Raw genomic sequence first — 26,070 nt, 5'->3', positions numbered from 1 at the left:
GCCCATGAAGTCACTTGCAGGCTGTTCCAGGTTAGAGCACTGTGAGGTACTGGGAGCAGGGTTGCCTCTGCTGTGTGGCAGTCTGTGGGACCCTCCTCAGTTCAGAGATCCAACAGACTCCCCTCATCAAATCCAAAAGAGCTGTGGCCTATGACAAGCTCAGTCCTGTAGGTCCTGGTATTGCTGTTTTGTTTGCTACTCCTCCCTTTTGGCTTCAGATAGGGGAAGGAGGCAGCAGGATTGTCAACATACTTGGAAAGCCATACTTCCACCGAAGCCCAAAATCAAAGAGATGCTGGAGGAGTTCCAGATCATGGTCTGGTGCCCCTTTCTCATTCACCCCCCCCTGCTGCCCCTGTGCCAAAGTAAGTGTTAAGGAATGTATGGTGTGGGTCTGCAGAGCTGGTGATCAGAGGTGCCTCCTGGGGCCGTTTGTGTTCAGCAGCTGGGAGCGCATGGCCTGGATGCTGCTCAAGATCTTCTTCTGGTGACCCATCATGGTGATGCCCAGACTCCGAACATCCCTGGGGAAGAAGGACACTGTCAGAAAACCCATAGGCTGGCCCCATAGAGACACAGTTCCTGACTGCATGCACTCCCCATGACCTCTCGTCTGTTTCTCCTCCAAGGGCCATGGGCATCCTGCCCGGGGAAGGAGAAGCTGTCATTCCCCATGGTACAGCCTCCTGACAGCCTTGGGGGAGCAGGAGCAAGGGCCATTGCTCCTGACAGGCTGGTGGGTGACAAGATCAATGCTCTGCAATTGGATTCAGTTTTAGTGAGATACCCTCAGATAACCTGGTCGGAAAGACAGACGGATGATGAGTTTCTGTGCTCAGAAGCTTCCCTGACGAGTGTAGAAACAAGGATCCATATCAGCTCAATGCCACAGCAAAGACCCCAACTTACAGCCCCCAGTCAATGCACATGACAGCCCTCTGCCTGCATCTCTCCATGTCCACTTTCACCGGTTCCTACTTTGCTTGTCCCAACCAATGCATGCACTATCACATCCTTCCTGAGTCACAGTAGTTAATGCCTGGCTGCCTCACACCTTCTGACAGGGAGCAACTCTCCTCAGAGGTAGAAAAGATTGCTTCATACTTAGAGATATGAAAGCTATCAGCAAAAGATGGGGAACATAAGCCTAGGGTGGGGAGCAGCTATAGTTGCCATCCCTTCTGGTACCACTTATGGCAACAACTACCCCAGAGAACCTCCATAGGGATGCTTGAGCAACGGAAGAAGGAGAACAGATGGTGGAATAAGCCTTTTTCAGCCCTCCTTTGTCCAGACTTGGTCACTAGGGAGCAATTTCTGTCTCTGTTCCATCAAGTTTCCAAGCAGACAGGACCACTGGGACCAGCAACGTGGAACGTGGTGATGCCTGAAGCACCCTATAGCTTCTTACTTTCTGATTTCCCCCTGATGGGAGTGAGATAAGAGAGAAAGAGGCAGGGGAGGGTCTGTATTCACTTGGCAGAGGATTTCCAGAGCATCCTGGTACAGACCAATCTCGATTTCCTGAGGGGTGGCATCGTTCTCTTCAAGGACTAGCAAGGTCAAGCAAGCCAAGGCAGAGTTTGGGGAAACCCCATCAGTGCTGTCTGCTTCTTGGTACTCACTCAATGTTCATGCTCATCACCATGCCCAGGGAGGAGTACCCTGCCATGGCAAAGTTGTCCCGGTAGTGCCCCAGCCGGATGGAGTCCAGCCAGTCCTCCACTGTCAGGCAGGAGGAGAAGTCAAGGAGAGTCCTGTTGAAGGGCGTCTGGGTGAACCTGGAGCAGAATAAAGGGGTCAGCCCTGGAGATTGAGTGGAGATTGCACAACAGTTTGAGTTGGAACCAACCCTTAAAGGCCATCCGATGCAACCCCCCTGCAATGCACAGGGACACCCACAGCTCCATCACTGCTCAGAGCCCCTCCAGCCTGACCTTGGGTGTCTGCAGGGATGGGGATCCATCACCTCTCTGAGCAACCTGTGCCAGTTCCTCACCACGCGCACACAGCATTTCCCTTGTGTCCCTGCAGCACCCAGGGAGCCCTTACCGGTTCACGGTGGCAGTGCACTTCAGGTTGTCGGGGTTTCGGATGAGTTTGTCCAGAATGCCAACGATCTGGGAGAAGCGAGGCCTCTCGTTTCGGTCCTTCTGCCAGCAATCCAGCATCAGCTGGTGCAGGGCTGTGGGGCAGCCCATCGGGGCCGGCAGGCGGTAGCCTTCCTCCACTGAGTTAATGACCTGAAAGGAAGCCACACGCTATAGGGAAACTGCTCTCCTGCCCATATCCAAGCACCCTAAACTGCTGTCCGCAGGGAAGCACTGGTGCATGAGCTCTTAAGGTTGTCAGAAGGGGAAATAGCGGGGTGCACACCAGATTCATGCTGAATGACAAGTTTACTGCCAGTGAGCTGTGTGCAGCATCTGCAGAGAGCTGGAAGCAGGCTGGATGCCACACACATACAAGAAATCACTGCTATGACAGCAGATTGATTAAGTGGTCCAGCAGGCCTAAAATATCACAGCTTGCCTCCAGCAGATAAGTCACGAGAGCTTCATTCACATCCAGTTGTTCTACAACTGGAGCTTGCCACTGCACAGCAAGGCTGCAAGAACTCTGCTCAAAGGAATGCGCAGAGGATGCTGTGTAAGTCCGTCACCAGAGCTACTTTCTAAGATAAGAGAAGCACTAAGGAGAGAGGGGACACTCAGGACTCGAGGGCAGGGAGAAAGCAGGCAGATGTATAGTTTCCATAGGTAACACAAGGAGCCCTGTGGTTCTACGGAGTCAAAAACCAAAGGTGACACAGGTTTGGGTTTCTTGGGAACAACCTGTGGGCAGTGGGAGGGATGGATGCCAGCATGGGAGGAATTGGCAGGTGAGTGCCTAGAGACCATGGGACCCCGAGCTCTAGCAGGGAATGGTAAGGTGGCACAACGTGTTGACTGATATGGAGTAGTTAGCATTCAGGTTCTGGTTGGGATTTAGTTTTGGATGTGGGTTTGGATTAGGGTTATGGGTTGGGTTAGGGGTAGGATTGGGGTTAAAAGGTTCAGGTTGGGGTAAGGGTTAGGGATAAAGTTATGGGAAGGGTTCAGGTTAGGGTTAAGGTTAAGGGTAGGGTTAGGGGTAGGCAGGGATGGGGATGTGTACAGCCAGGCACAGCCAGGAGCCACTGATGTCACCAGGCAGGGGACAGGCACATTGCACACCGCCCAGAAGGGATGTGAGTAGAGGTAGGGGCCGCCCTCCCTTTTCCTCAGCACCCCGCTAGGCTGGCTTGGGATGGGGCAGGAGGGGCCATGTGCTGTCGTGCTCCCCCAGGCCCACTCACATCCCTGTTGGTCATGTTCCAGTAGGGACGCTCGCCGTAGGCCAGCACCTCCCACATGACGATGCCGTAACTCCACACGTCGCTGGCAGAGGAGAACTTGCGGTACGCGATGGCCTCTGGAGCAGTCCAGCGGATGGGGATCTTGCCCCCCTGAAACAACAAGAGACAAGTGCACCATTCTGTACACTCATCTAAGGTTGGAAAGACCTCTGAGGTCTTCCAGTCCAGCCGTGCATCTACCACCAATATTGTCCACTGACCACATCCCTCAGTGCCACATCTCCACGTTCCTTGATCACCTCCAGGGACAGTGGCTCCACCACCACCCTGGGCAGCTGTGCCAGCGCATTGCTGCTCTCTCTGAGAATAAATTTTCTCAATATCCAACCTGAACCTCCCCTGGCACCATTACTACAGAGCCAAGGGCTACCACTGCACAAGAACACGGAGCAAACTCTGAGGAAAGGCAGAGAGCCTGGCTAGTTCAGTGCAGCAAACAAGGGGAGTTGTGTTGTGTGCTCCCTGCCTGTTACTGATTTGGCAGGCAAGTGCTGAGGAGAACTTGTTGAATTAAAGGCTGACTGTGCTAACAAAAAACAGCAATAAATGGGCTAAGAATACATTTAAGCCAGAAATGTGGTTGCTGGCAACTTGAAGAGAAAAGCTGTGGTGCACGGAATGTAGGGGGGTTTTCCAGAGCAGCTGAGGCACACTCAGTGTGTACCCCCTTTCAGAGGTCCCTGTCCAGAGTGAGAATTGCCTCCACCCAACTTTGTTCTACCTGCTCTGTCACATTCCTTGATGGGATTGAAGGGGTCAGATGCATCTTTTGTGATGGGATACCTTCCTACACAAGTTTATGAAGAAGAAAGCATCCTTATATTAAGGATATTCTGAATGAGACTGTGTCAGAGAGTTTATGCTCCTGACCCTATCACTGCATACTCATGGCTCGTGCCATGGGTTACCCCAAATAAACCTGAGGCTCTGTTTGCTTCTCTACTTCCTTTCCTGAAAAGTGATGCTCAGACTCCTCAGCTGCCTCTGTGAACTGACCCACATTGAGAACATTTGTCCAGCCAGAGGAGTGCTTTGGGAGCACACTGATTTATGTCATTGCCAGGAAAAAAGCAAAAAGGAGACATTCCCTCAATATATTTCATTCTCCTCTTACAACCTCTGGTAGAGGAGCATATTGAGCTCCACAGCAGTCAGATTGGCCAGAGAATCTTAAAATAGATTCACGGATAAACATGTCCTACATTAAAAGTCCAACCATCCACCTACCACCAATACTGCCACTATACCACGTCCCTAAGTACCACATCTACAAGTTTCTTGAACACAGTGGAGAAGCATAAAGGAGAAGCATTCTCATGTAATGTGTTAAAAGCACTTTGGGTTCACATCCAAATAACAGCGAAGAGGTGACTTTTTCCTTTCCTGCACTGCCTATCCTGACACAAGCGTCTAACTTCACCTGCCTGGGGCAACCACCATACCGTGGTGGTGTAGGCAGCATCCGGGTCATCCTCAAGGATGCGGGAGAGGCCGAAGTCGGACACTTTGCAGACCAGGTTGCTGTTGACCAGGATGTTGCGGGCAGCCAGGTCCCGGTGCACGTAGCCCAGGTCAGACAGGTACCTCATGCCTGCTCCGATGCCGCGCAACATGCCCACCAGCTGGATGATGGTGAACTGCCCATCGTGCTTCTGGAGAAGGAAACAAACTGGAGTTCGTTTGTGTTTTTCTCTATTTCTTGAGCCTCTCTCCTGCCCCCCAGGCCCACTGCCCACTCTTCCCTTGGGCAGGTGCCCTGCATCGGTGCTGCTGTGGGGAGTCTACTGAAGAGGTGACGCACAGAACCTACTGCCCTTGCGCAGGGGCCATGATGGCCACGGGGCTGAGGAGTGTGACCCAACCTTATCTTCTGTCTTGCAGCCCAGAGGACCAGAGGAGTTCAATGAATACAAATATGAGAGCTTCTTACCCTGAGAAAGGTGTCTAGTGAGCCGTTCTCCATGTACTCAGTAACAATCATGACCAATTTGCCTGCAGAAGACAAAAGAGGTCGAGTTAACAAGTCACCTTCCTCCAAGAAGCCCAATGCTATCCTTTAACTGGGAGCAATGCTAATGCAGGCCTGGGGATCTCCTGCAGCCCCACACAGTGGAGGGCACAACGATGGAGATGTGGCCAGAACCCCAGTGGAGATGTGGCCAAAACCTCGACACTTAACCCTCCCTCCAGGTGTTATTGAAGTGGCTGGGTCAGCTTTCTTAGCCCATTGAAATTTGCATGCCATTAACATAATGCTCTGCATCCCAATGTGCCTTTTTGAAGGAAGGCTTCAAATTACTATTCTATACAGGCAGCTTTTAAAAGAAACACTCATGGGTAGGACTTCTCCTGATCCAATAGCTCTGACCTGGGGCACCGGGGAGCATTGCACAGCAAGGTGGGGAACGGCCATGTGGAAGGGCTGTCCTGTAGCAGAAGACACGGGGGCAATCTCAATTCATCTAATTTAGCCCCCTCCCTACGACCCAGAGCTCTGGGATGCAGCCAACAAGCGGTTCATTTCTCTAATGGAGTTCAAAGGGGAAGGAGGAAAGCAGCTGGGAACAGACCGTCTCCCTCTGAAGATGTTAATGGAGAATGTCAATCAGGAGAGAAAGCTTCCTGGCAAGAAGCATGGCAAGAAGGGATCTCTCCCTGCTGCATGAGCTCTCCCATGCTATCAGCAGTAGAGATGGGCTGTAGGGGACCACATAGCTGACAAACCAGTAGCTAGAACAGCACCCACATTGGTCTCTGACTCCCACCTCTTGCCCCTCCCCATGTGCAACCTACTCCTGGTCACCACCCCCTCCAAGTGGATGACATTGGGGTGGTCGAACTGTGCCATGATGCTGGCTTCGCTTAGGAAGTCACGCCTCTGCTTCTCAGTGTAGCCTGCCTTCAGAGCCTTGATGGCCACGGGGATCTCCCTCTTCCCTGGCAGCTTCAGGCGACCGTAGCACACCTCTCCAGATTCCCCTGAAGGCAAGGCAACGCAAAGTGAAGGCGCAGAGTCATTAAGGATGGAAAAAGACCACTAAGGTCATCCAGTCCAATCCCAACCCACCCCATCATGCCCACTGACCACATCCCTCAGTGCCACATCTCCACATCCCATGAACATCTCCAGGAGTGGTGACTCCACCACCTCCCTGGTATGGGGCACTCCTCAGCTCCTTGCACCGGCCCTCCAGCACCACAGATGCCCTGCGTTCCTGCAGTTCACTCCAGCCCTTGGGGCCTCTTAGTGCTGGTGAAGCTCCAGCGTTGTCTTCCTGTGCTTCCTTGTGCTGCCCTGCAAGCCCCTGTTCCTAGGCAAAAATCTATTTTGTTCTGCGCATTTACCATTTCGCCTGCAATTTTCTTGCATCTCATCACCCCAGTTGCTCACACTGAGCAGGGTAGTTGTGTTTGGGCACCCACGCGGGACAGGCTGAGCCATCTGCCAGTGTCAGCCAGAGCCATCAGTGCCACGCCAGCTGAGCAGCTCCCACCTGTGCCTGGCTGATGCAGAGGAGTTTATTTCATGCACTAAAAAACCATCCTCCCTACGATTCTGGTCCCAGAGAAACAAGGAGCAGATGAAGCCCTTATGGAGCATTGTAACAGATTCCTCAGAAAGCAAATTGCTTGGGGAAACATGATAGAATGGAATTATTTAGGTTGGAAAAGACCTTCAAGATTATCCAGTCCAGCTTAACCCAGACTGGGGACTCACCAGACCCAATGACCTTCTCGATCTTGATCCGGGAAGCCTCAATTTCACGGGTGAACTCATGCACAGCTTGGCAGGGGTCTTCATATGTGTGGGGATCCACGTAGAACTTTGACTCGGGGAACTTCACTGTCAGGTTTCAGAGGGGAGAGAGGAAACCAGCTCTTCCACACAGCCCTGCTATGGTGTTGGGCAGCCAGGAGCTGGGAGATGGATGGGCAGGGGCAGCACTCCTTGGGCAACCCCAAGGGAACCCACAGCACTCCTTGGCAGGGCAATGTCCTTGGAGCAGTCCAGGACCTGGCCACCCCAACCTCCTCCATATGATCCTCACCCCTAACAACTCCTCATGTGGGTCTGTGGTGCAATTTTCACTCTTCTGGCCTGATGCTGAATCACAGAATCACAGAATGGTTGGGTTGGAAGGGACCTTGAAGCCCACTCCATTCCAACCCCACTGCCATTGGCTGGTTGCCCCCCACCAGATCAGGTTGCTCAAGTGATGAACCTTCCAGAGCTGCATCTCACAATGTGCAGCCACTCCACCCCTCCACCCTGTGATGGCAGTGGTCAACATCCCTCCCATGTGGAAGTGTCAGGGAATATAGTACAGGTTCCTGCCCAGAAAACTGAAGTCCTGCACAATCTGGGAGCAGAAGCAGGGAGGGCCCTACCTTGCCCATTCTGATAATGCATCTTCTCCTCATCGGAGTCCTGGAACGCCTTGCTGTACCCACAGTGCCTGCCATAGGGACACAAGGGTCAGAGGGTGCTCCTGGCTCCCACCAGCAGCCTGAAGGCTGGGTAGAAAGCAGCACAAGCCAAGCCTGGAGCTAGAGTAAGGATCTGCCAACATCCCATCATCAGAGAGAACAGCACAGCGCTTCCCTCTCCATTTTCCCCCTCTAACAGTTGCAGAGAGCACTGAGCTCACCTCTTGCCCTCCTTTCCTCCAGACTGGACAACCCCATTGTCATCTCACAGTCTAGAGGGACAGCTGTAGATGTTGGTTCTGCCTTGGGGAAGGCAGAGGCAGGATGACTCTATTGGTTTCTTATTCAATCTTCACGTACGACTGCCCAAGCCAAAACTGATAGAGAGATGTGCCCAATCTCTCTCGTCCCTCCCGTCACACCTGGTGACAAACTTCACCAACCTCCAGAAGACACTCACCTCTTCTTGCAGATTAAGACCACCAGCAAGGCAACAAGGCCAGTGATGAGTGTCAAGCAGATCCAGACAATGGTCATCGTGTCATAGCGGAGGGAAACTGGAAGAAATAGGGGAGGAGGAGGTGAGCTGGAATGGGGAAAGCTCTGCTGAGATCAGAAATTCCCCTATCCTAAGAGGGTCATAGAATCATAGAATCATTCCAGCTGGAAAAGACAACTCAGATCATCCAGCTCAACCCCAACCCATCCCCACCATGCCCACTAACCGTGTCCCTCAGTGCCACATCTCCACATCCCTTGAACACCTCCAGGGACAGTGACCCCACCACCTCCCTGTGCCCCTGCACCACCACTGCCTTCAATAATAAAGCACCATCACCCATCCAACACCCATTCTGGGGGTCTCCCAGCATACAGGGCACACTGTCTGTAGGGAAACCACACACACTCACCTGGCTTCCCCGTTTCCACCTCCACAGTCTGGCTGAACCTCCCACATCCTGCAGAGGTTCGGGCCCGAACCTGAAAGATGTATCGGGTGGCAGGCTTGAGCCCAGAGATGGTGGCAGCGGTGCCCTTGGATTTCAGGGTCGAATAGCTCTGCATTTCCTTGTCCTGTGGAAAATCAACATCAAAAACCTTGCTGCATCAGCACGGCAGCCATAGGAAGAGAACAAAGCCTTCCAAAATAGTCTGATTGCAGCAACTGAAGCTGAAACCAAGCCCTGTCCCCGCTGCCATGCTGGGAGAGATTTGCAGCCACAAGCTCAGCTTTACCTTCTCATAGTACTTGATCTCATATTCCAGGATGATGCCGTTGGGCTGGTCTGGCTCCTGCCACAGCAAGGTGACACTGTTCTGACCCGTGCTCTCATGGCGGACGGCCACCACCTGCGATGGCGCTGGGGATGCAGAGGCATGGGGTTAGGGCAGCAGGGAATGATGGAACACAGAATGCTCTGAAACAGTTTAAAACACATTTCTGCTTTAATTAAAGCCACGTGGAGCTGAGAGCTGTGCAGGATGGGTTTGTATATGGGCTTGTGTTTGCTGCAGTTGTCTCAAGTTATTTCCTATGGAGTGAGCAAGCTCCCCATGGGTGAAAGAGTGGCAGCTCTGGGGCAGAGCAATGGGGCACCTGGGTCCTGGAAACACAATGGGAGCTCGAATGGCAGTGAATTCTGGCTTGTCTTCAGGCTGGCTCTTCTGAGCAGAAATCTGAGTGCTGTGCTTGCTATGACAGAATGAAGGGATGTCATTCAAGCTTGAGAAGTGGGCTCATGCAAATCGAATGAGGCTCAACAAGGACAAGTGTGAGGTGTTACCTTTGGGCTAGGGCAATCCCAGATACACAGACAGCCTGGGAGAAGAGCTCACTGAGAGCAGCTCCTGTAAGGCACCAGGGTGGCAGTGCTTGTCTCCAGGTGGGCTCAGCAGAGGGATAAAGAAGTGGTAGGAGCAGGCACTGGTAACAACAGGACCTTGCTCTCCTGCCAACCATGAGCTAACTCAGGCGGACCCTGACTTTCTTTTGCCAGCAGGAGGAGATTGGATATGAGGAAGAAGTTTGTTACAGTAAGTGTGGTGAGGCACTGGCACAGGTTGCTCAGAGAGGTGGTGGATCCCCATCCCTGCAGACATCCAAGGTCAGGCCGGAGGGGCTCTGAGCGCTGATGGAGCTGTGGGTGTCCCTGCTCAGTGCAGGGGGTTGGACCAGATGGCCTTTAGGGGTCCCTTCCAACTCAAAGCATTCCGTGATGACATGGTTTGCAAAGATTAGGTGCACTTTTCTCTATAATCATTGCCATCACTTGCCAGGGGGTGGCACTGCTGTGAGCTCAGAGCAGAGCATGAACTGCCGCCTGCCCCTTCGGGATGGGACAGAAGGCTGCAAGGAGCAACCTGAAAGATTCGTGCTCCGCTTTGTGTTCCTGTCAATAAACAAGTGCTCTCCGTGCTCCTTGCCTCCTGCAGAAAGGGATCCTCCACCAGCTGATGTGGAGAGAGAGGGAGATGACAAAGGACACAAAAAAGCAGAGAAAATTGAGAGCTGCATGACAGCTTGACCTCATTGTGTCCCTACTCCTCACACTTACCTCCAGCAGCAAAGGGAACAGAGAGTCCAAGGTAGGAGCACATCTTCCACACAGGAAAATCACAGAATTATTCAGGTTGGAAAAGAGTTCTAAGATCATCCAGTCCGACCATCCACCTTCCACCATTAGCACCCCTTGATCGTGTCCCTCAGTGCCACATCCACCCTGTCCTTAAACACCTCCAGGGACAGTGACCCCACCACCTCCCTGTGCCAGTGTCAGACACTCTTTCTGAGATTGAGTTGCTCCTAATATCCAACCTGAACATCCCCTGGTGCAACTTGAGGCCGTTATCCCTCATCCTATTGCTGTTACCTAGGAGCAGAGGCCGATCCCACCTCAACACAACCTCCTTTCAGGAGTTGTAGGGAGCAGTGAGGTCTCCCCCGAGACTCTTCTTCTCCAGACTGACCCATCGCAGCCCCCTCAGCTGCTCCCCATAGCACTGTGCTCCAGACCCCTCACAGCTCCATTCCCTTCTCTGAACACACTCCAGGGTCTTGATGCCTTTCTCGTAGTGAAGGACCCAACACTGCACACTGCACAGGGGTGCAGTCTCATCAGAGCTGAGTACAGAGGGATGATCATCTCCTGCTCTCGCTGGCTGTGGTATTTCTGACACAAGCCAGGATGCCATCAACCTTCTTGGCCACCTGGGCACACTGCTGGCTCATGTTTAGCTGAGCATGAACCAATACTCCCATATCCTTCCATACAAATTTTTAGTCACTGTCCCAAGCCTGTAGCACTGCCTGGGGTTGTTGTGGCTGAAGTGCAGGATACAGCGCTTGATCTTGATCAGGGTTGACCATCTTAACGTGAACTTCATCATACTGGCCTCAGCCCATTGATCAGCCTGTCCAGGTCCCTCTGGCAGAGGATATCTCCTCTGGCAGATATCTATCCCCCAGGCTGATGGATATCTCCTCCCAGCTGGGTGTCATCTGCAAACCTACTGAGGGCACACTCATTTCCCTCATCCAAATAGTCAATAAAGATATCAAAAAAGAAGGGTCCCAGTACCAAGCCCTGGGGAACATCGCTGACTGGCCATCAGCTGAGCGTGACTATGTTCATCACCACTCTGTGGGGCTGGCTATCCAGACAGTTCTTTACCTAGAAAAGGGTGCATCTGTCCCAGCCACAGGCCACAGCTTCCCCAGGAGAATGCTGTGGGAGACAGAGTGAGATGCTGTGCTGAAACTCTAGATAGACTGTCCTTCCCTCACCTACCAGGTGGGTCACCCTGCCATAGAAGGAATTCAAGTCGGTCAAGCAAGACCTGCCTTTCAAGAACCCAAAGCCTCCTACCTGCCTGGTTGGTTGTGATGTTGGCCACGGCAGCTCTCCTGGCCTCCACGCTGAGATCCGACACGCCATTGACAGCTTCCACCCAGAAAGAATAATTGGTGTGGGCCAGGAGATTGGTGACGGTCAGCACTCCCTGCACCAGGCTCATCTGCTGGGGGACGAAGCGGATCCCACCGCCGCACGCCTCGCACTGCCCTGCATCCGCCCCACAGCGCCGGCACTGCACGTTGTACACCACGTCACTGCGTCCCCCCTTGTCCAAGGGAGGACCCCATTCCAGTGTCACCGAGGTGCCGTTAACGCTGGAGACCAGGTTCACTGGAGCGGAGGGAGGGCCTGGAAAAGGAGGAGAGGGTGAAAACGGTGCAAAAGGGGAGCAAAAGTGAAGTGTCAATAGGCTGCAGGGTGGGGAAATGAAACGGTGAACTCATGTCTCATGGGAAGATGAGCAACTGTAGAATCATGGGACACCCCGATATCCCAATCTGGAGGCCATAAGGGTCACTGAGTCCAGCCCCTGGCTCTGAACAGGACCACCCAAAACCCAAACCCCATGTCCGAGTGTTACGCAAACAGCTCTGGAGCTCCAGCAAGCAAACCCTCCTGTGATGTGTTCAGCCCATTTCAATTGCACTGAGCTCCCAATGCAGAGAGCTGGGCTGAACCTGGATGCCAAGCTCCAGTGCCACCATCCATCCATGGCACGACAAAGCTTGCCTTGCTCTATGGAATCCCAGGGCTCTGACCCTGCAACACAAGGGGAGCTGAAGCTAGAAGGCTGCAGCCCCTGGGCAGCACACACAGAGCCATGCCGGGGGGTACTTACGTGTGCAGGCAGCCGAGGGGGGGTCCTGCACTGCCCGGTAGAAGCTGCTGTCACAGCGGCACACGCGGGCTGCCCGGCTCTCCGAATGGCTGTGTGGGGGGCACTTGGCACACAGCTGGTCCCCAGGGTCCGACTTGTAGAAGCCCAGCTGGCATGCTGCTGGGAGGAAGGGGCAGTGGTCAGAAGGTGCACTAAGAGTGCCCAAGAGCATCATCCACACGAGCACAGCGCTCTGCATGCCCCTGGTTTGTATAACAAAGCCACGAGTTTCCTTTTCCAAGGGGAAAAAACATCTCCTCTCATTTCATGTCGCAGCAAAGAGACTTTGCATGCATACAGCCTGCTCTCTGCAGAGGGACAGCAAGGCTAGGTGAGGTTTGTTTGGTAACACAGCCCTCACTGCTTTGCACCATAACTCAGTTTGTTCCTAAATCCTTGCCCCCCAAAGGGCATCAGAACACAGAGTGGGAATGCCAGAGATGCAAGGGAAGGAAGATCTGGTGGAGAGCAGTGATCCTTTCCCCCAGCCAGCACTGATAAGGTCACACCTCGAGTACTGGGTCCAGTTCTGAGCTCCCCTATACAAGACACAGTCATACTGGGGACAGCCTAATGGAGGGCCAGCAAGATGGTGCGGGGACTGGAGCAGCTCTGCTATGAGTCTTTGCAGGGCACATCTATCTGTGCAGCTAACAGTGGTCAGGGAGTCCAGATTAAAGGGGAACTGGAGTGGTTTCCCCCATCAATGTTTAATTAGGGGCAGAGGAGTGAACGCTGTATGGACAGGAAGGATGGGAACATGAAACGTCGCAGATTTGCACCAACTGTAATCACTTAGCATTTAATGCTGTAAAGAAACATTAATTACCTATGGCAATAACTCACAATTATTTTAGATGCGCCCAGGAGGAAAATTATCCTAAATGACAAATTGCAAGTGAATTTGTGCACCAGGGCAGCACAAGCTCTCAGCACCTGAACAGTACAGGCATGCAAGCAGGCTGGGGGGAGGCTGAGGCTGGGGCTGGTGGTGCTCTGGGTGGAGTCGTGCACTTCACTGATTTATGCAAGGCCTTTGACATGGTCCCATATCATATCATTATCTCTAAGTTGAAGAGATACAGATTTGAAGGGTGGACAAGGAATTGGTTGGGTGGTTGAAGCCAGAGGGCTGTGGTTGATGGCTGTGTGTCCAGATGGAGGCTGGTGATGAGTGGTACCCCCCGGGGGTCCATCTTGGGAATGGTGCTCTTTAGTATCTTTATCAGTGACACAGGCACTGGGATCCAGAGCACCCTCAGCAGTTTGCTGATGGCCCCAAGCTGAGCAGTGCAGTTGACACGGCAGAAGGAAGGGATGCCATCCAGAAGGACCTGGGTGGGCTCGAGAAGTGGGTGCACGAGAACCTAATGAGGTTCAGTGTGGCCAGGTGCAGTGTTGCTTTTGGGTTGGAGCTCCTGGGAGCCCTGTAGAAAGGTAAGAATTTCTCTTCTAAAAAGAATTGTTTTTTGCAATGAATACCCTCTCTGTGTATCTGAGGATCTCAGGCAAAACAAGCAGCCCCCAGAGCAGCAGGTTTGTCTCAGAGGCAGCGAGCGTGGGTAGGGCTCTGCCAACCATCTGTAGTCCAGCCCGTTTGTTTCCCTCCCTCCCCATCCTCTGGGGACGGGACAACATCTGCTAATGATCTGGCACGGCAGGGGAGATGATAGATGGACCTGTCGGGGAGTCACCAGCCAGGACGCACTCTGTTCAGCCTGGGAGCTGTCAGGATGAGTGCTCCACACACACCCAGTGGGACCACCAAGGCTGCCAACGACAGCCCCCACCCTGTGGGCTGTGTCCCCATCCCACGAGGTCTGTGCAGGGCATGGCTGGGAGGTGCCTTAGGGCAGCCCTGTTGCCTTCCCTGCAGCAAAGCTTTTCAGGTTTTCCCTGCACCTAATCCTTTGGGAAGAGATAAAGATGGAAATAAGGGTATCATTGGGTCCCAGTGCCATCCAGGCTGCAGGAGAAGCTGACACTGAAAGTCCCAGCTCTTTTAAATCCATCTTCAGCATGATGCTGGCAATCTCTACTCCAGTGTGACACAAGCACTGATACAAAACATTATTTAGAGACACACAGAACTATAGAATCATAGAGTGCTTTGAGTTTAAGGGACCCTGAAGGCCACCTGGACCAACACCTTGCAATGCACAGGGACACCCACAGCTCCATCAGTGCTCAGAGCCCCTCCAGCCTGACCTCTGCAGGGATGGGGCATCCATCACATCAGGCATCTGCCTCATTGCCCCCAAACTTCCAAACATTTAATCCCATGACAGCACAGGCTCTATCTCAGTTATTTGGTGGCCTGGGGAGGCACCTGCCTGAATTTCTATACCATGCATTGCCCCACAGCCCAATGCTAGAGTTAGAAAGAAAATCTCTTTCCAAAACTGCCTTGTCAGAGGCTCTTAGAACTATTTAAGGTTTCTGGAAAAAAAAAAAAAAAAGAGAAACCAGCAATTTTCACCAGACCAAAAACAAACCCGGAGAGCTGTGCTCAGAAGGAGTGGAGCAGAATGCAGATGAAGGCACTGGGTGTACCCCCGCATCCCTGCTGCAGGGCTTTGGGGAGTGAAGATGCCTACATGAAAAAAAAAGGACACACAGCATCAAGACCTTAATCCCAGCCCCTACTGGAACCAGCTCACAGTTTTGGGTGGCGTGTGAGACGTCTCACCACATCTTTATGGCTACGGATGTATGCGTGGGGCTAAGGTTTAAAATAGGGGCCAGCATACAAGTGAAAAGCACCCCAGAGGCCAGCACAGCCCCCACACAGCTGAGCACCACCAGTTTTGGCTCCCTTTCTCATTTTGGGACACGCTATCAGAAGCATCTTGTTTTCAGGAAGGGGAAGGAGACATCGCGTTGCGTCAGAAGTGTTGACATGGGTGGGATCTGGACCTCGTGCCAAGCGCAGGATACATTTTTGGCAGGGTGCTGCTGCTCTGTGGGAAGCAAGAGCCTCTTCCACATGTAGGGTGATTGCACTGAGACTGGTGGGGAGCTGAAGGTTCCCAGCATACCATTGCAATGTGCAATCGACTGTAAGCAGTGGTGCACAAAGCACGCTGCTGGGTTGCGGACTCCCCAGTGGCACATTGGTAGTGCAGAGGGACAACTCCCAAACCTGGATAAATTCTGCAGAACAGAAGAATTCACACCAACGCCACTCATTCCCAATGTGGTGAAGGTCTTTGAATACTGCCAGAACCATTTATTTCTAACCAGAAAAAGACTACATGCTGCCTAGGTTAGTCTTGGAAATCTAAAGGGTGCAGATCCTGCTCTTTCTGCAATGACCTCTCCTGGGGCTGCATAATCCATTGAGAAAATAACTTTTTTCTTAATGTGCAGACTAAACTTTGCAAACAGCACATAGCTGCAACACATCTTCTTTGCAGTCTAGATGTGGAACCTTGCTTGAGATACACAGAAGGTGATATCATCTCGCCAGATGCTCCTGCCTGCATTTTTACAAAGCTTGCAAAGCAACAATGGAAATCTTGTGAGTCACTGAGTTAATTTGATTTCCTTGCCTGGCATTGCTCAAAGGATGCTTGCATCCCTTGCACTGCATGTATTCAAAGCTACCACTGCTCAGGGCAACCATCCTTCCCTACTGACTTTCTTCCCATGGACGCACAGCTGTACTCATGAGCATATAATTACCAAGCTGGATATTTTCTCCTCTTCATTAGCAATGCGGTGGTGCTTTAATTGCTCGATTAAAGTTGCCCACTATAAAGGTTTAAGGTACATTAAATTTGCTGATTGGCTCATCAGTGCAAGTTTCACCAACTGGAAAAAAAGTAACTGGTTCCCAGATTGCCAACCAGAGCCTCCAGATTCATTTCCTTTGGGCATGACCCTAGTGGCAAAGGGGTTTGCTCATGGGGGGACAACTGGACAACTGTCCCTATCCCATTCTCATCTCACTTTTTGATTAGGGTTAGGTTAGGGTTAGTGTTAGGGTTACGGTTATGGTTAGTGTTAGGGTCAGAGTCAGGGTTATGGTTATGGTTAGTGTTAGGGTCAGGGTTATGGTTATGGTTAGTGTTAGGGTCAGGGTCAGGGTTATGGTTAGGGTTAGGGTTAGGATTAGGGTGAGGGTTATGCTTAGGGTTAGGGTTAGGGTTAGGATTATGGTTATGGTTAAGGTTATGGTTACTGTTAGGGTCAGGGTTCAGGTTCAGGTTTAGGGTTGAGGTTATGGTTATGGTTATGCTTAGGGTTACGGTTTTGGTTAGGGTTCGGGTTAAGGTTAGGGTGGTGGCAGTAGTGGGATAGGGTTAGAGTTGGAAGCTGTTGAAGGAGACTGTCTTCCCTGCCACAGAAGCAAACTAGTGTTGAAATGCTCGCCTTGAAACCCCCCTTAGTGCATCTCCCTGATTGCACTGACCTTACTGAAATGCATCTCAACTTGGTACAGCGACTGTATATAAATACAGTGAATTATGCTGCTTGTCTTCCTACCTGGTAAATTGCTGGAACGGACACTTTTCACTTATGCTATCACTTATTCCGCTATTTAGGCTGAGTGGTGGCTGTTTGCTGTGTGTAAGAGATACTGTGGACTGTGACACTTCAAGGAGGAAACTGAGGCTGCCTGTGGATGGTGGGGAGGGAGGGGCACAAAGTCTTTTGGAACACTGAAACTGAAGGAGAAAAGCAAGTACGTGGCACAGTTCTGTTGCCCTGGGAGGGAGACCCAGAGAGGTGTCATCATTGGGGTGTCCTTGGAAGGAAGTGAAGCCTGACAGAGCCCACCAAAGGTTGGGTTGCAAATAGGATAAACACGAAGGGTCAGAGATCCCATCCGAGTCAAAGAAAGGGGCACTCAAGGTAAAAAGCAAGGGAAGAAGGATGACAGGGAGAGTAACGTGCTGTTCTCTATGAGCGGCCAGCCTCGCTCCATGCTTCCCTGCTCCGTGGCACTGCCTTCTGCCTCCTCTAGAGGGCTGCGAACAGCTCAGGCCACGGTTTGGTTTCCGGAGCTCTCTTCCATCACTCTGGCAGGTCCTTAGAAAAATGAATGTTAAAGAGGAGGGGGAGAAACCTCCGCTGTTCAAACATCTTTAGCTTTGACAAATAAGGCGTCTGACTGTGAAAGGCAAAAGGAAATTAATTTGGAATCACATTTTAAACACTGCCATAAAGGCAAAGTATCTTCTCTCTAATTTTTTTTCCCCCAAGCAAAAAAAAAAAAAAAAAAAAAAAAAAAAAAAAAAATTGTCCCTGGTATTTATAGAAAGATTATTAGGGCCACAAGGAGTGATTTATATCATCTCATCCCAGTGACGGAAAATGAAAAATTAGTGGGGACGACAGCCACTGGAATCCTGCTTTTGTTCATCTGACAATTAAAACGGCTAATTTCCAACCCCGACAGATCCTCCTGGGTTATAAATCATCCCAGAAAGGCACTTTTCACTGTGAAAAATGAACTCTGCCCCAGTCGAGCACGAGAAGCTAAGATCAGAGATTTGCGTCTGTTTTGGTTTTGTGTGTAGATGTATGTAATCCAGACCCCGAACCAAAGGAGATCCTGGGAAGGAAGCGCTGTCTCCACTCACTTGCTGCTGGGCTATTGGACTCTCCATGCTCAGCACCATCCTGCTGAACCCAGCTGGTCCATAGCCAGTTGCTTTGGTTGGGGTCGTGACCGCTATGCCATCATTGGACAGGGCTGGATAAGTGGATGGGGATGAAAAAGTCCTCCCTCTGCTCCCAGCCTCCATGCTTAAGGGTGGTGACCTCCTGCTGAGGAGGAGTACACAGAGGATGTTTGGCCCTTTGGAACCAAACCTCCAGCTCACAGCTCCTTGTAGCCATGGGATGCAGTCAACTCAGTGCCTGTGCCCTTTCCATGGTGGCATGTGCTGAGCACACTTCACACCCACCCTTTAACACGGGAGAGGAAAACATATTCTGAATTATCAGACCTGTCTCAGGATGACTTTCAAATCAGCGGCCACAGAGAGGAGGAATTCTGGATGCAAGCATTTATTCTGCCCGTCCTTCCCAACCTGCATAGCCAAGGAACTCTCCAGGGCCGCTGCCGGTCCCCGCGGCACCCAGATCTGCTCCAGCCAAACACGGGACGTCCTAACCTTGCACCAAGTCTCCCTAAGACAAATGCTTCACTTCACACTTCCACGAAACTCAAACAAAGGCCCCCTGCTCTTATTTGCAGAGGCGGAACGCTTCTCCCCTAAACATCCCTGATGAAGAAACCGAGAGCAAACAAACCCGTGCCGAGGGCTCTCACCGGGAGCCCGGTGCGCCGAGCTCTGTACACACGTGGCCCCTTGCCAGCAGCAGTGCCCAGTGCTCTGCAGCTGTGGTCACCCCGCTTCCTTATCACAGTTTGTACAGTTGGCAGCCTGCAGCCTGCCCTGCAGCACGGAGGACCCCCGGGATGGCTCCTGCACCCCAGGATGGGAGGGCTGTGCGGCAGCCCCGGAGAGGGGTGATGGATGGACGTGATAACCTTGTTTCACAAAGCTCTGTGTCTTTCTTTTTGCTTTCAAACCGCCTGCTGAAGGGAAGCGAGCGTGTTGGGGCATTTTGGAGAGGTCATAGCTGCTACAGATACGGGGCTGGGGTGGCGTCCTTTTCTCATTGCAGCCAGGGCAGCCCCCACCCCATATCTAGCCTCAATCCCAAAACCATACCCTATGCACAGCCTCACACGAGCTCTCAAGGAGCTTGCCATTGGCATCGACAACTCTTTTGGGAAGCACCAACCAAAGGCTGGGGCATCTGTTGGTCTCAACAGAGGTTGCCTTTCCAAGTTTTTGTCCCCAGCTCTTTCCACAACAGGTCAAGAGCTCCCCCCAGCCACCCCTCATCACCTTCCAGGCACTGCTATCAAGAAGCAGGACTCACCCATGCAGGAATCCCGCTGCTCTTCATAGCCAGCACTGCACACGCACTTCCCGATGGGCACCAGCCATTCTCCCTCTGCACTGCAGTACATTTTGGGGGTGTCCCTCTCCTCTGAATGGCCCACACACTCTCCCCGCACTTCCACCAAGGAGGACGAGTCTGCCCCAGTCACAGCCTCGGAGAAGGATGCCAAGTTCCTCACCATTGCCGGGCACTTCTTGTAGTACACCCGCACTGAAACAATGGCGATGCAAGCACCTATGTCCTGGAAGGCCAAGTAGAAACCCCTCTTGCTCAAGGGCCCCACACCCCTAACTTCTGTGTTCAGTTTCAGGCGCCTGACTCCCAGATCCACGTTGGTGAAGCTCTCATCGGCCGCTATGGTGTCAATCTTCATAAACTGGCTCTCACGGGTGCTGGCACCCAGATCACGGTCAGACTCCAGGTAGTAGAGGTTGAAAGTCTCCTTGCAGGTGCCCAGCACGCCCGGCATGCTGTTACAGTCCCGCAGGGTGAATTTGATCTCGGCGTAGACCCGCCGCGCGCCGTCCCTCTGAACCCAGTTGGTTCGTAGCCAGTTGTTCTGGTTGGGGGTCATGACGTTACAGACCTGGTAGGTGTGGATAGGGCTGAAAAACTCATCCATTTCATTGATGGAATCCCACTGCAGGACAGAGAGAAAACAGGTCAACCCAGATGCACCAAACTTCCAACAAGTAACAGGGCACTCAGAACAGCATTTCTCCCAGGCTGAAAGGCTGTACAGGGGCATTGGGAACCCAGCAGTCTACAGCAATGTAGCAGTGGCAGCAGGATGAGTTTGGGGATGGAAGGGTAGGGAAAAGCAGGTGGCAGCAAGCAGGACAGTGATGGAGGGATGGTTTGAGGAGTCATTGGGTGAGCTGGAAGTGAATAGGAGCATTTGTGCCACCCAGGGAAGGATGTTATGCAGTTCTGATTGAGAAGACATGAAAAGAAGTGCTGAGACTGTGGATACAGATAAGCTCAGTTGGTTGAGTAAGGTTTTGGGGGCTATTGGACTCTTCTGGGTGCTCGTTCTTGTCTCACATCTCCCTCTCCACCAGGATCCACAGACATTCCCTTCTCTGGGGGCTTCCCACCGCCTCTTCAGCCCAAGTCCTTCCCAGCACAAGCACATCCTGCAACATCTTTAAAGAGGACTGCTCCTTTCTCTTTCTCAAATAGAAAAGTCCTTCCTCATTGAACCTCCTTGACCTGTATCTCCCACAGAGATTGGCCTTCTGGTGCCTTCTGCAAGTGCTAGGGGTGATCAGAGCAGCCACTTCAGTGATGTACATCTTCAGAACTCCCCCAGCATCTCACCTTTAGGAGAAAACTCCACTTCTCCCTTCTACAGGCTCAATGCAGCCTGGAAAAGGCAGCAGCACCAGGTGTGGACTTCAACAAAAGCTCATTCAGAGGGGAATATGCTGGCAAAGGCTGTGAAAGTCAAGCTGCTGCCGGGAGAAAAAAGCATTTCTGGTTCTTTTCAAAAAATCACCTCCTACATTCCAGAAATGCCCACGTTTGTTCAGAAATGATTGGGCCTGAATTTCACCTAGAAATGACCCCCGCCCTGTCGTGGCCCCACTCCCACACTGATGTGTGCACGCGCCGCAGCACCGTGGAGGGGGTGGAAGTCCTCATCACAATTAATAGAGCACAAATTAACACAACATCTGTTTCCCGTCTTTTCCCTGCTGAGTCCCCTGAGAAATGAGGCAGAACCATGCAGGGGAGGAGGCATGCGGGGTGTTGCTGGGAGCAGCACAGGGGTGCTGCATCGCACAGCTGGCTCCCCTTGGCGAACACAGCGCTGCTCAGAGCACTCCCGCAGTGCCTGCAGTATAGAAGAGGTTACTGTGTACTCCAGGCCTTAATAGTCTCTGCAGCCCTCTGCTGGACTCTCCCCAGCAGCTCTCTGTCTATCTTGAACTGGGCAGCCCAGCACTGGGCCCAGTGCTCTGGATGTGGCCTCCCCAGGGCAGAGCAGAGGGGAGGAGAACCTCCCTCTCCCTGCTGACCACACTCTGTGCGATGCACCCCAGGATATCGTTGGCCACCAGGGCGTACTGCTGGCTTGGTCAACTGCTGGTCGATCACTGGAGAACCAGGACACCATTGGCTTTCTTGGCCACCAGGGCACGCTGCTGGCTCATATGACCACCCTTTTGCTCAACTGTTGGTCAACTGCTGGTCAACTGTTGGTCAACCAGGACACCATTGACTTTCTGGGCCACCGGGACACCCATACCTTCTCCACAGAGCTCCTTTACAGCAGCACAACCCACTGCACTGCTACATGCAGATTTTCTTCCCCAGGTGTAGGACTCTACACTCACTCTCGTTGAACCTTCTCACGTTTCTTTCCACCCAGCTCATTGCCATGGTGTGTCATGCAGTGCTGCTGGACTGGACCCATCTTGGGATCCCAGTCTGAGCTGGACTGGAGCACCGTGCCTCCACCGCTGGCACAGGGAAGTGCTCTGCCAGCAGAGGAAACACACAGAGAAAGGCAGGGCCACGTACACCAGTAGCTCAGATGCCACAGGCACATTTTCCCAGCGGCTGCCAGTTTGAAACGTCTTTTCTTAAAGGAAGCTTAGCCCAGCCCCATCTCTGAGATAAGATCCCCCAGCGAGACGGAAATGAGGACATCATAATTAACGTGGTGAGCACACGTATGTGTGCGTGCTGGGGGGGGAACGCAACCACATCTGTATGCAGGGGCTTGCCTAATAGTTTAAATTAAAGTCAACACGAGTTATATAAAAAAAAAAAATTGCCAGATTATGAAAGGGAAAAGATGCAAACAGTAGATATCTGGGCGGCTGAGCAAGGACTTAGAAGTCTCCCAGGGCCTCTGCGACGCGGTAAGGAGGAGAGAGAATGAGGAGGAGAAGAAGTGGAGGGGCTCAAGCAAGGAGAGGCTGCATTTCCAAAGGGGGATTCAGCCTCTTGTCGCCCCACAGTGCTGATGTGTTGGCTGTGGAGTCCAAGGGACAATGCCCTTATGGCCCTGGAATGGCTTCGGGGAGGGTTGTAGAGTCCTCTTGGCACTGCAAACCTTTTGCTGCTACCAGGACTCCTAGCACTTCCCCTCATCCCGAAGCAAGCTCTGAGCTGCAGCGTTTACCAGGAGCTACCAAGGCCCTCACACTGCTGTCACCAGGAGAGAAAATAGAGAAGGACATTATTGCAGCTATAAATCATTAGATGGGGGGCGTTAATGGAGATAATCCCCTGAAATCAGTCACTGCTATGGCTGAGGAGGGATTTGTTTGGCAGCTAACTACTCTGAGCTTCGCTGCCGGTGATTAACTCCTGGTAGTGACCAGCCTCTGGGGAATTAGCAATAACACAGCGTTCACTGAACAAGCACTGGGAGATGAGCTTTTATCTCAATTACTAGCTTAAATCTTTGCCTTGCAACGTTCTACACCTACACTTTCCTTTTTTATAGAAAATGGGTTTCATCACAGCTGTAACATGCTGGTAGAAAGGCTCTGGGTTGGAAGAGTTACTCATGGAAACGACACAAGGACACTAAAGTGAGTAAGGAGAGGAGGCCATGGGTAGATGACAGAGTCCCAATGTCTTGTAGAGTTCCAAGGAGGCAGCTGGGACCCCATATGGTGTTGGAATGTCAGGTGCATACACACGGTTTGAGCAGCGTGAGCTCAGAGCAAAGGCACAGCATGGAGCTCACATCTGGGGAGGGCTGTGGGGTGGAAGTGTGGGGCCAAGGGGCAGTGTGGGGGCCTTTCCCCAGTGCTCGAGGTTCTCCCATTATAATTAGCTTTTGCAAGGCATCTCTCAAGCTCTTTAGATATCCTGTGCCTGAACAAAAATCATTTCCTGTTTGACTTTGTAAATCAAAGTAGACGATACAATAATTATTAATAATATGTTGACTTATCTCATCAGCATTTTAATTAGTCAGTAGAAAAGCAATTTGCAAAGGGGCCGATCAGGATCCCTCTGATCCGGCAGGTCACGTGCCAGGCAAGGAGAGGGGAGAGAAGGGCACTGGGGCACTGGGGCACTTTGCTGGAAAGAGCTGGCATACCAGAGGCACGGGAGGGCAGAGGCAGCCTCTTTGACAGCAGTGATAAGAGTCTAATTTTCAATGCGAAGGAATTGTTCTGGGGACGGAGCGGGCTGCAAAGCTCCTGGGAGCCCTTTGAAGGCATAATTGAGAGGAGCTGCAGCCTGCAGGATGGGGATGCTCCCGGTGACCCTTCTGCTTACTGCACGTGTCTTGGGGTGGAGGTGAGGGGGGGACGCAATTAAACCCCTGAGCAGCTATTACAGCCAATTACCCCTCAGACGATTATCTGGCAAGAGGAAATGTCAAAACAGGCCACGCATGGCTCCCTGATGGCTTGGCACTCCCTGGGGCCAGCAGTGCTGCTGACCCTCCGCTGCACCAAGGGCTCTCAGCCCCTGCTCCTCCACCCTGCTTGGGCAAGGCAAACTCGGAGAGGAAAAGCATTCCTGTAAGATTCTTAAGGTCTCTTCCCACCCCACCTCTCTATGATTTCATGTGGTGGCCCATGGTTCACACAGGAAAGGGGAATGGAGAAGGGGGTAAAGGAAACACAAGGGGGCCTTCAGCCAGGGTTAGGGCCAGTGATGCCATCCCTAAGCAGGAGGGTACAGCAAAGGATGCACACCTGGATAGAGCAGAGAAATCCCAAAGCAAGAGGGGTCCCCCACCATCAGGCATCCAGCCCTTCCCCGGACGCCAGGCTTGGATCCAGGTGGGCACAAGCTACAAAGTCATGGGTCACCCACCTCCTGCCTCCATTTGTGGTGATGGCCATTGGTACCAAGTGCAAAGTTACTGCCCAAAATAAAGCACTTGGATTTAGAGGACTCCAGGAGAGTAAAGAAATGAGATGCTCTTCCAGGATGATGCAATGCCATGGAATGTCCAGATAGGTGTTCAGATGAGCCATTAAAACTCAGAATCATAAAATCATTGAGTCTGAAAAAAATCTCTAAAATCATCCAGTCCAACCATTCACCCACCACCAGTATTGCCCACTAAGCCACGTCCCTGAGTACCACATCTACCATCTACACTCTCCTTGGACACCTCCAAGGATGGTGACCCCACCATCTCCCTGGTCCTGTGCCAGTGCATCCCCCTCTTTCTGAGGCTAAATTCTTCCATCCAGCTGGAAAAAGACATAGGGAGTTATTAGTGCAAGAATGTCACATCAAAACCCAGGAATCCTCCTTGGAGGTGTTGAAGGGAATTTTCACAGAGCTGCACGGTTCTCTTCTCCACTGTAAGGCCATGAGTTGGGCAAAAGCATGGGGTAAGTGGAGAGGAGTGTTACCCCATGACTCACCTAGGGCTTGTGTCTATTATATTTCTACAACAGTCATCACTGTAACTGCTAAAATTAGAGCTGAGTTAATGATTTAATATATTTACATGTATGATAATATCTGATATAAATCTTATCCCTGTTCCTATTATGAACTCACAGTTCTGATCACTCCTTCTCAAACAGACAGCACAAGGACTAAAAGTCTCAGGCAACAGATCAATGAAAATGATTAGAGGCCTGGGAAGATTTCTGTAGGAGGTGGAATTGAAAAGATTAGCACCATTTAGTTCAGAGAGGGGATAAAAAAGAGTGGACATGAAAAACCAATGCAGCAGCACAAGCTGGGTAAGGCACCCCGACTTGGCACGTTCTGTGTGCGCAGGATGCCACACCGTGCCTCGCAGTTGGTCCCGCCTGTATTTATGGAATTGTTTCTGCTCACTCAGTAAATGGAAAAAGGCCTTACAGCCAGGTCACTGCCATCTGAAACTGACATTTACAGTTTGCAGAAAGCTGCTGCAGCAGGAAAACCTGGCCATGGAAATGGGAGCAAAGGGAGAACATGGGGAGGATGGGTTTGATGGCCCCAAACCCCTCCTGGCCACACCATTGGGCTGTGCCTTTATACCCCATAAGGATTCAGCTGCAGTGGGTGCTCCCCTGCCCTGTTTGCTCAGCTCCTACATCAAACTCCACCGATTACCAACCCTTCAAACCTTTCTGGTCATTTTGGAGGAAAATCCAGATGCTGTCCCAGCACAGCGGTGACCAAGACACTTCACAGGGCAACCCATCTCTTGAGTTCCCTGGGAGGTGTGAATAATCTCAGGGCCTGTTCACACACAGCCTGGTCCACCCATGCTGCATCCCTCGGCAGCTGCTTCATACTTACCCCATGTGAGGGATAGGTCAGCCAACCCCAGTCCCCTGGCATCGTTGACGTGTCAAGCAAGTTCACTGGAAAACACAGGAACAAAATGCTGTGTTAGAAAGCTTGCTCTACGCTCAGAGCAGGGGAAACAAAGCACCACAACTGACCCCTCCTCATTCACCCATCGTGGGACACCTTGCAGTTAGTGACAGAGACCCGTCTGGCTGTAGCTCAGTTCAGTGGCAAGAAATGCTGCTCCCCAGAGCTGCTGGTATGCAGCAGAGTTGGGCTGTGGTCACAAGAGAAAGCAGTGCAGTCTTTTGGGTTGGATGGGGCCCTGGGCATCCTGATCTGGTGGTTGGCAACCAGCTCACGGC

General features: G+C 52.0%; 1 protein-coding gene across 1 annotated transcript; it reads right to left on the bottom strand.

The window, feature by feature from the left end:
- Positions 1 to 409: 409 nt before the first annotated feature.
- On the bottom strand, positions 410 to 25,774 carry EPHA8 (EPH receptor A8). Its single transcript, XM_042831562.1, has 16 exons — positions 25,715 to 25,774; positions 19,460 to 20,123; positions 12,518 to 12,673; positions 11,692 to 12,027; positions 9,062 to 9,186; positions 8,737 to 8,899; positions 8,286 to 8,382; positions 7,787 to 7,854; positions 7,116 to 7,241; positions 6,191 to 6,376; positions 5,328 to 5,389; positions 4,840 to 5,049; positions 3,338 to 3,487; positions 2,053 to 2,243; positions 1,626 to 1,781; positions 410 to 524 (listed from the first exon to the last, which is right to left on the bottom strand). The coding sequence occupies exons 1-16, from the start codon at positions 25,754 to 25,756 to the stop codon at positions 410 to 412; spliced, it is 2,847 nt and encodes a 948-aa protein (XP_042687496.1). The 5' UTR covers positions 25,757 to 25,774.
- Between the last annotated feature and the right edge of the window lie 296 nt (positions 25,775 to 26,070).

Source organism: Centrocercus urophasianus, unplaced genomic scaffold (assembly GCF_019232065.1).
Source record: "Centrocercus urophasianus isolate 14NV4802_14NV808 unplaced genomic scaffold, USGS_Curo_1.0 seq_36, whole genome shotgun sequence".
Classification (NCBI taxonomy): domain Eukaryota; kingdom Metazoa; phylum Chordata; class Aves; order Galliformes; family Phasianidae; genus Centrocercus; species Centrocercus urophasianus.
This window is presented reverse-complemented; position numbering and strand designations above follow the sequence as displayed.

Excerpts from the sequence above, each read along its gene's own strand:
- EPHA8 (XM_042831562.1), bottom strand. The coding sequence starts at position 25,756 with ATGCCAGGGGACTGGGGTTGGCTGACCTATCCCTCACATGGG. Across the intron at positions 20,124-25,714 it reads TGACCTATCCCTCACATGGG|TGGGATTCCATCAATGAAAT; the intron begins GTAAGTATGAAG and ends TCTGTCCTGCAG. Across the intron at positions 7,242-7,786 it reads GCATTATCAGAATGGGCAAG|TGAAGTTCCCCGAGTCAAAG; the intron begins GTAGGGCCCTCC and ends GAAACCTGACAG.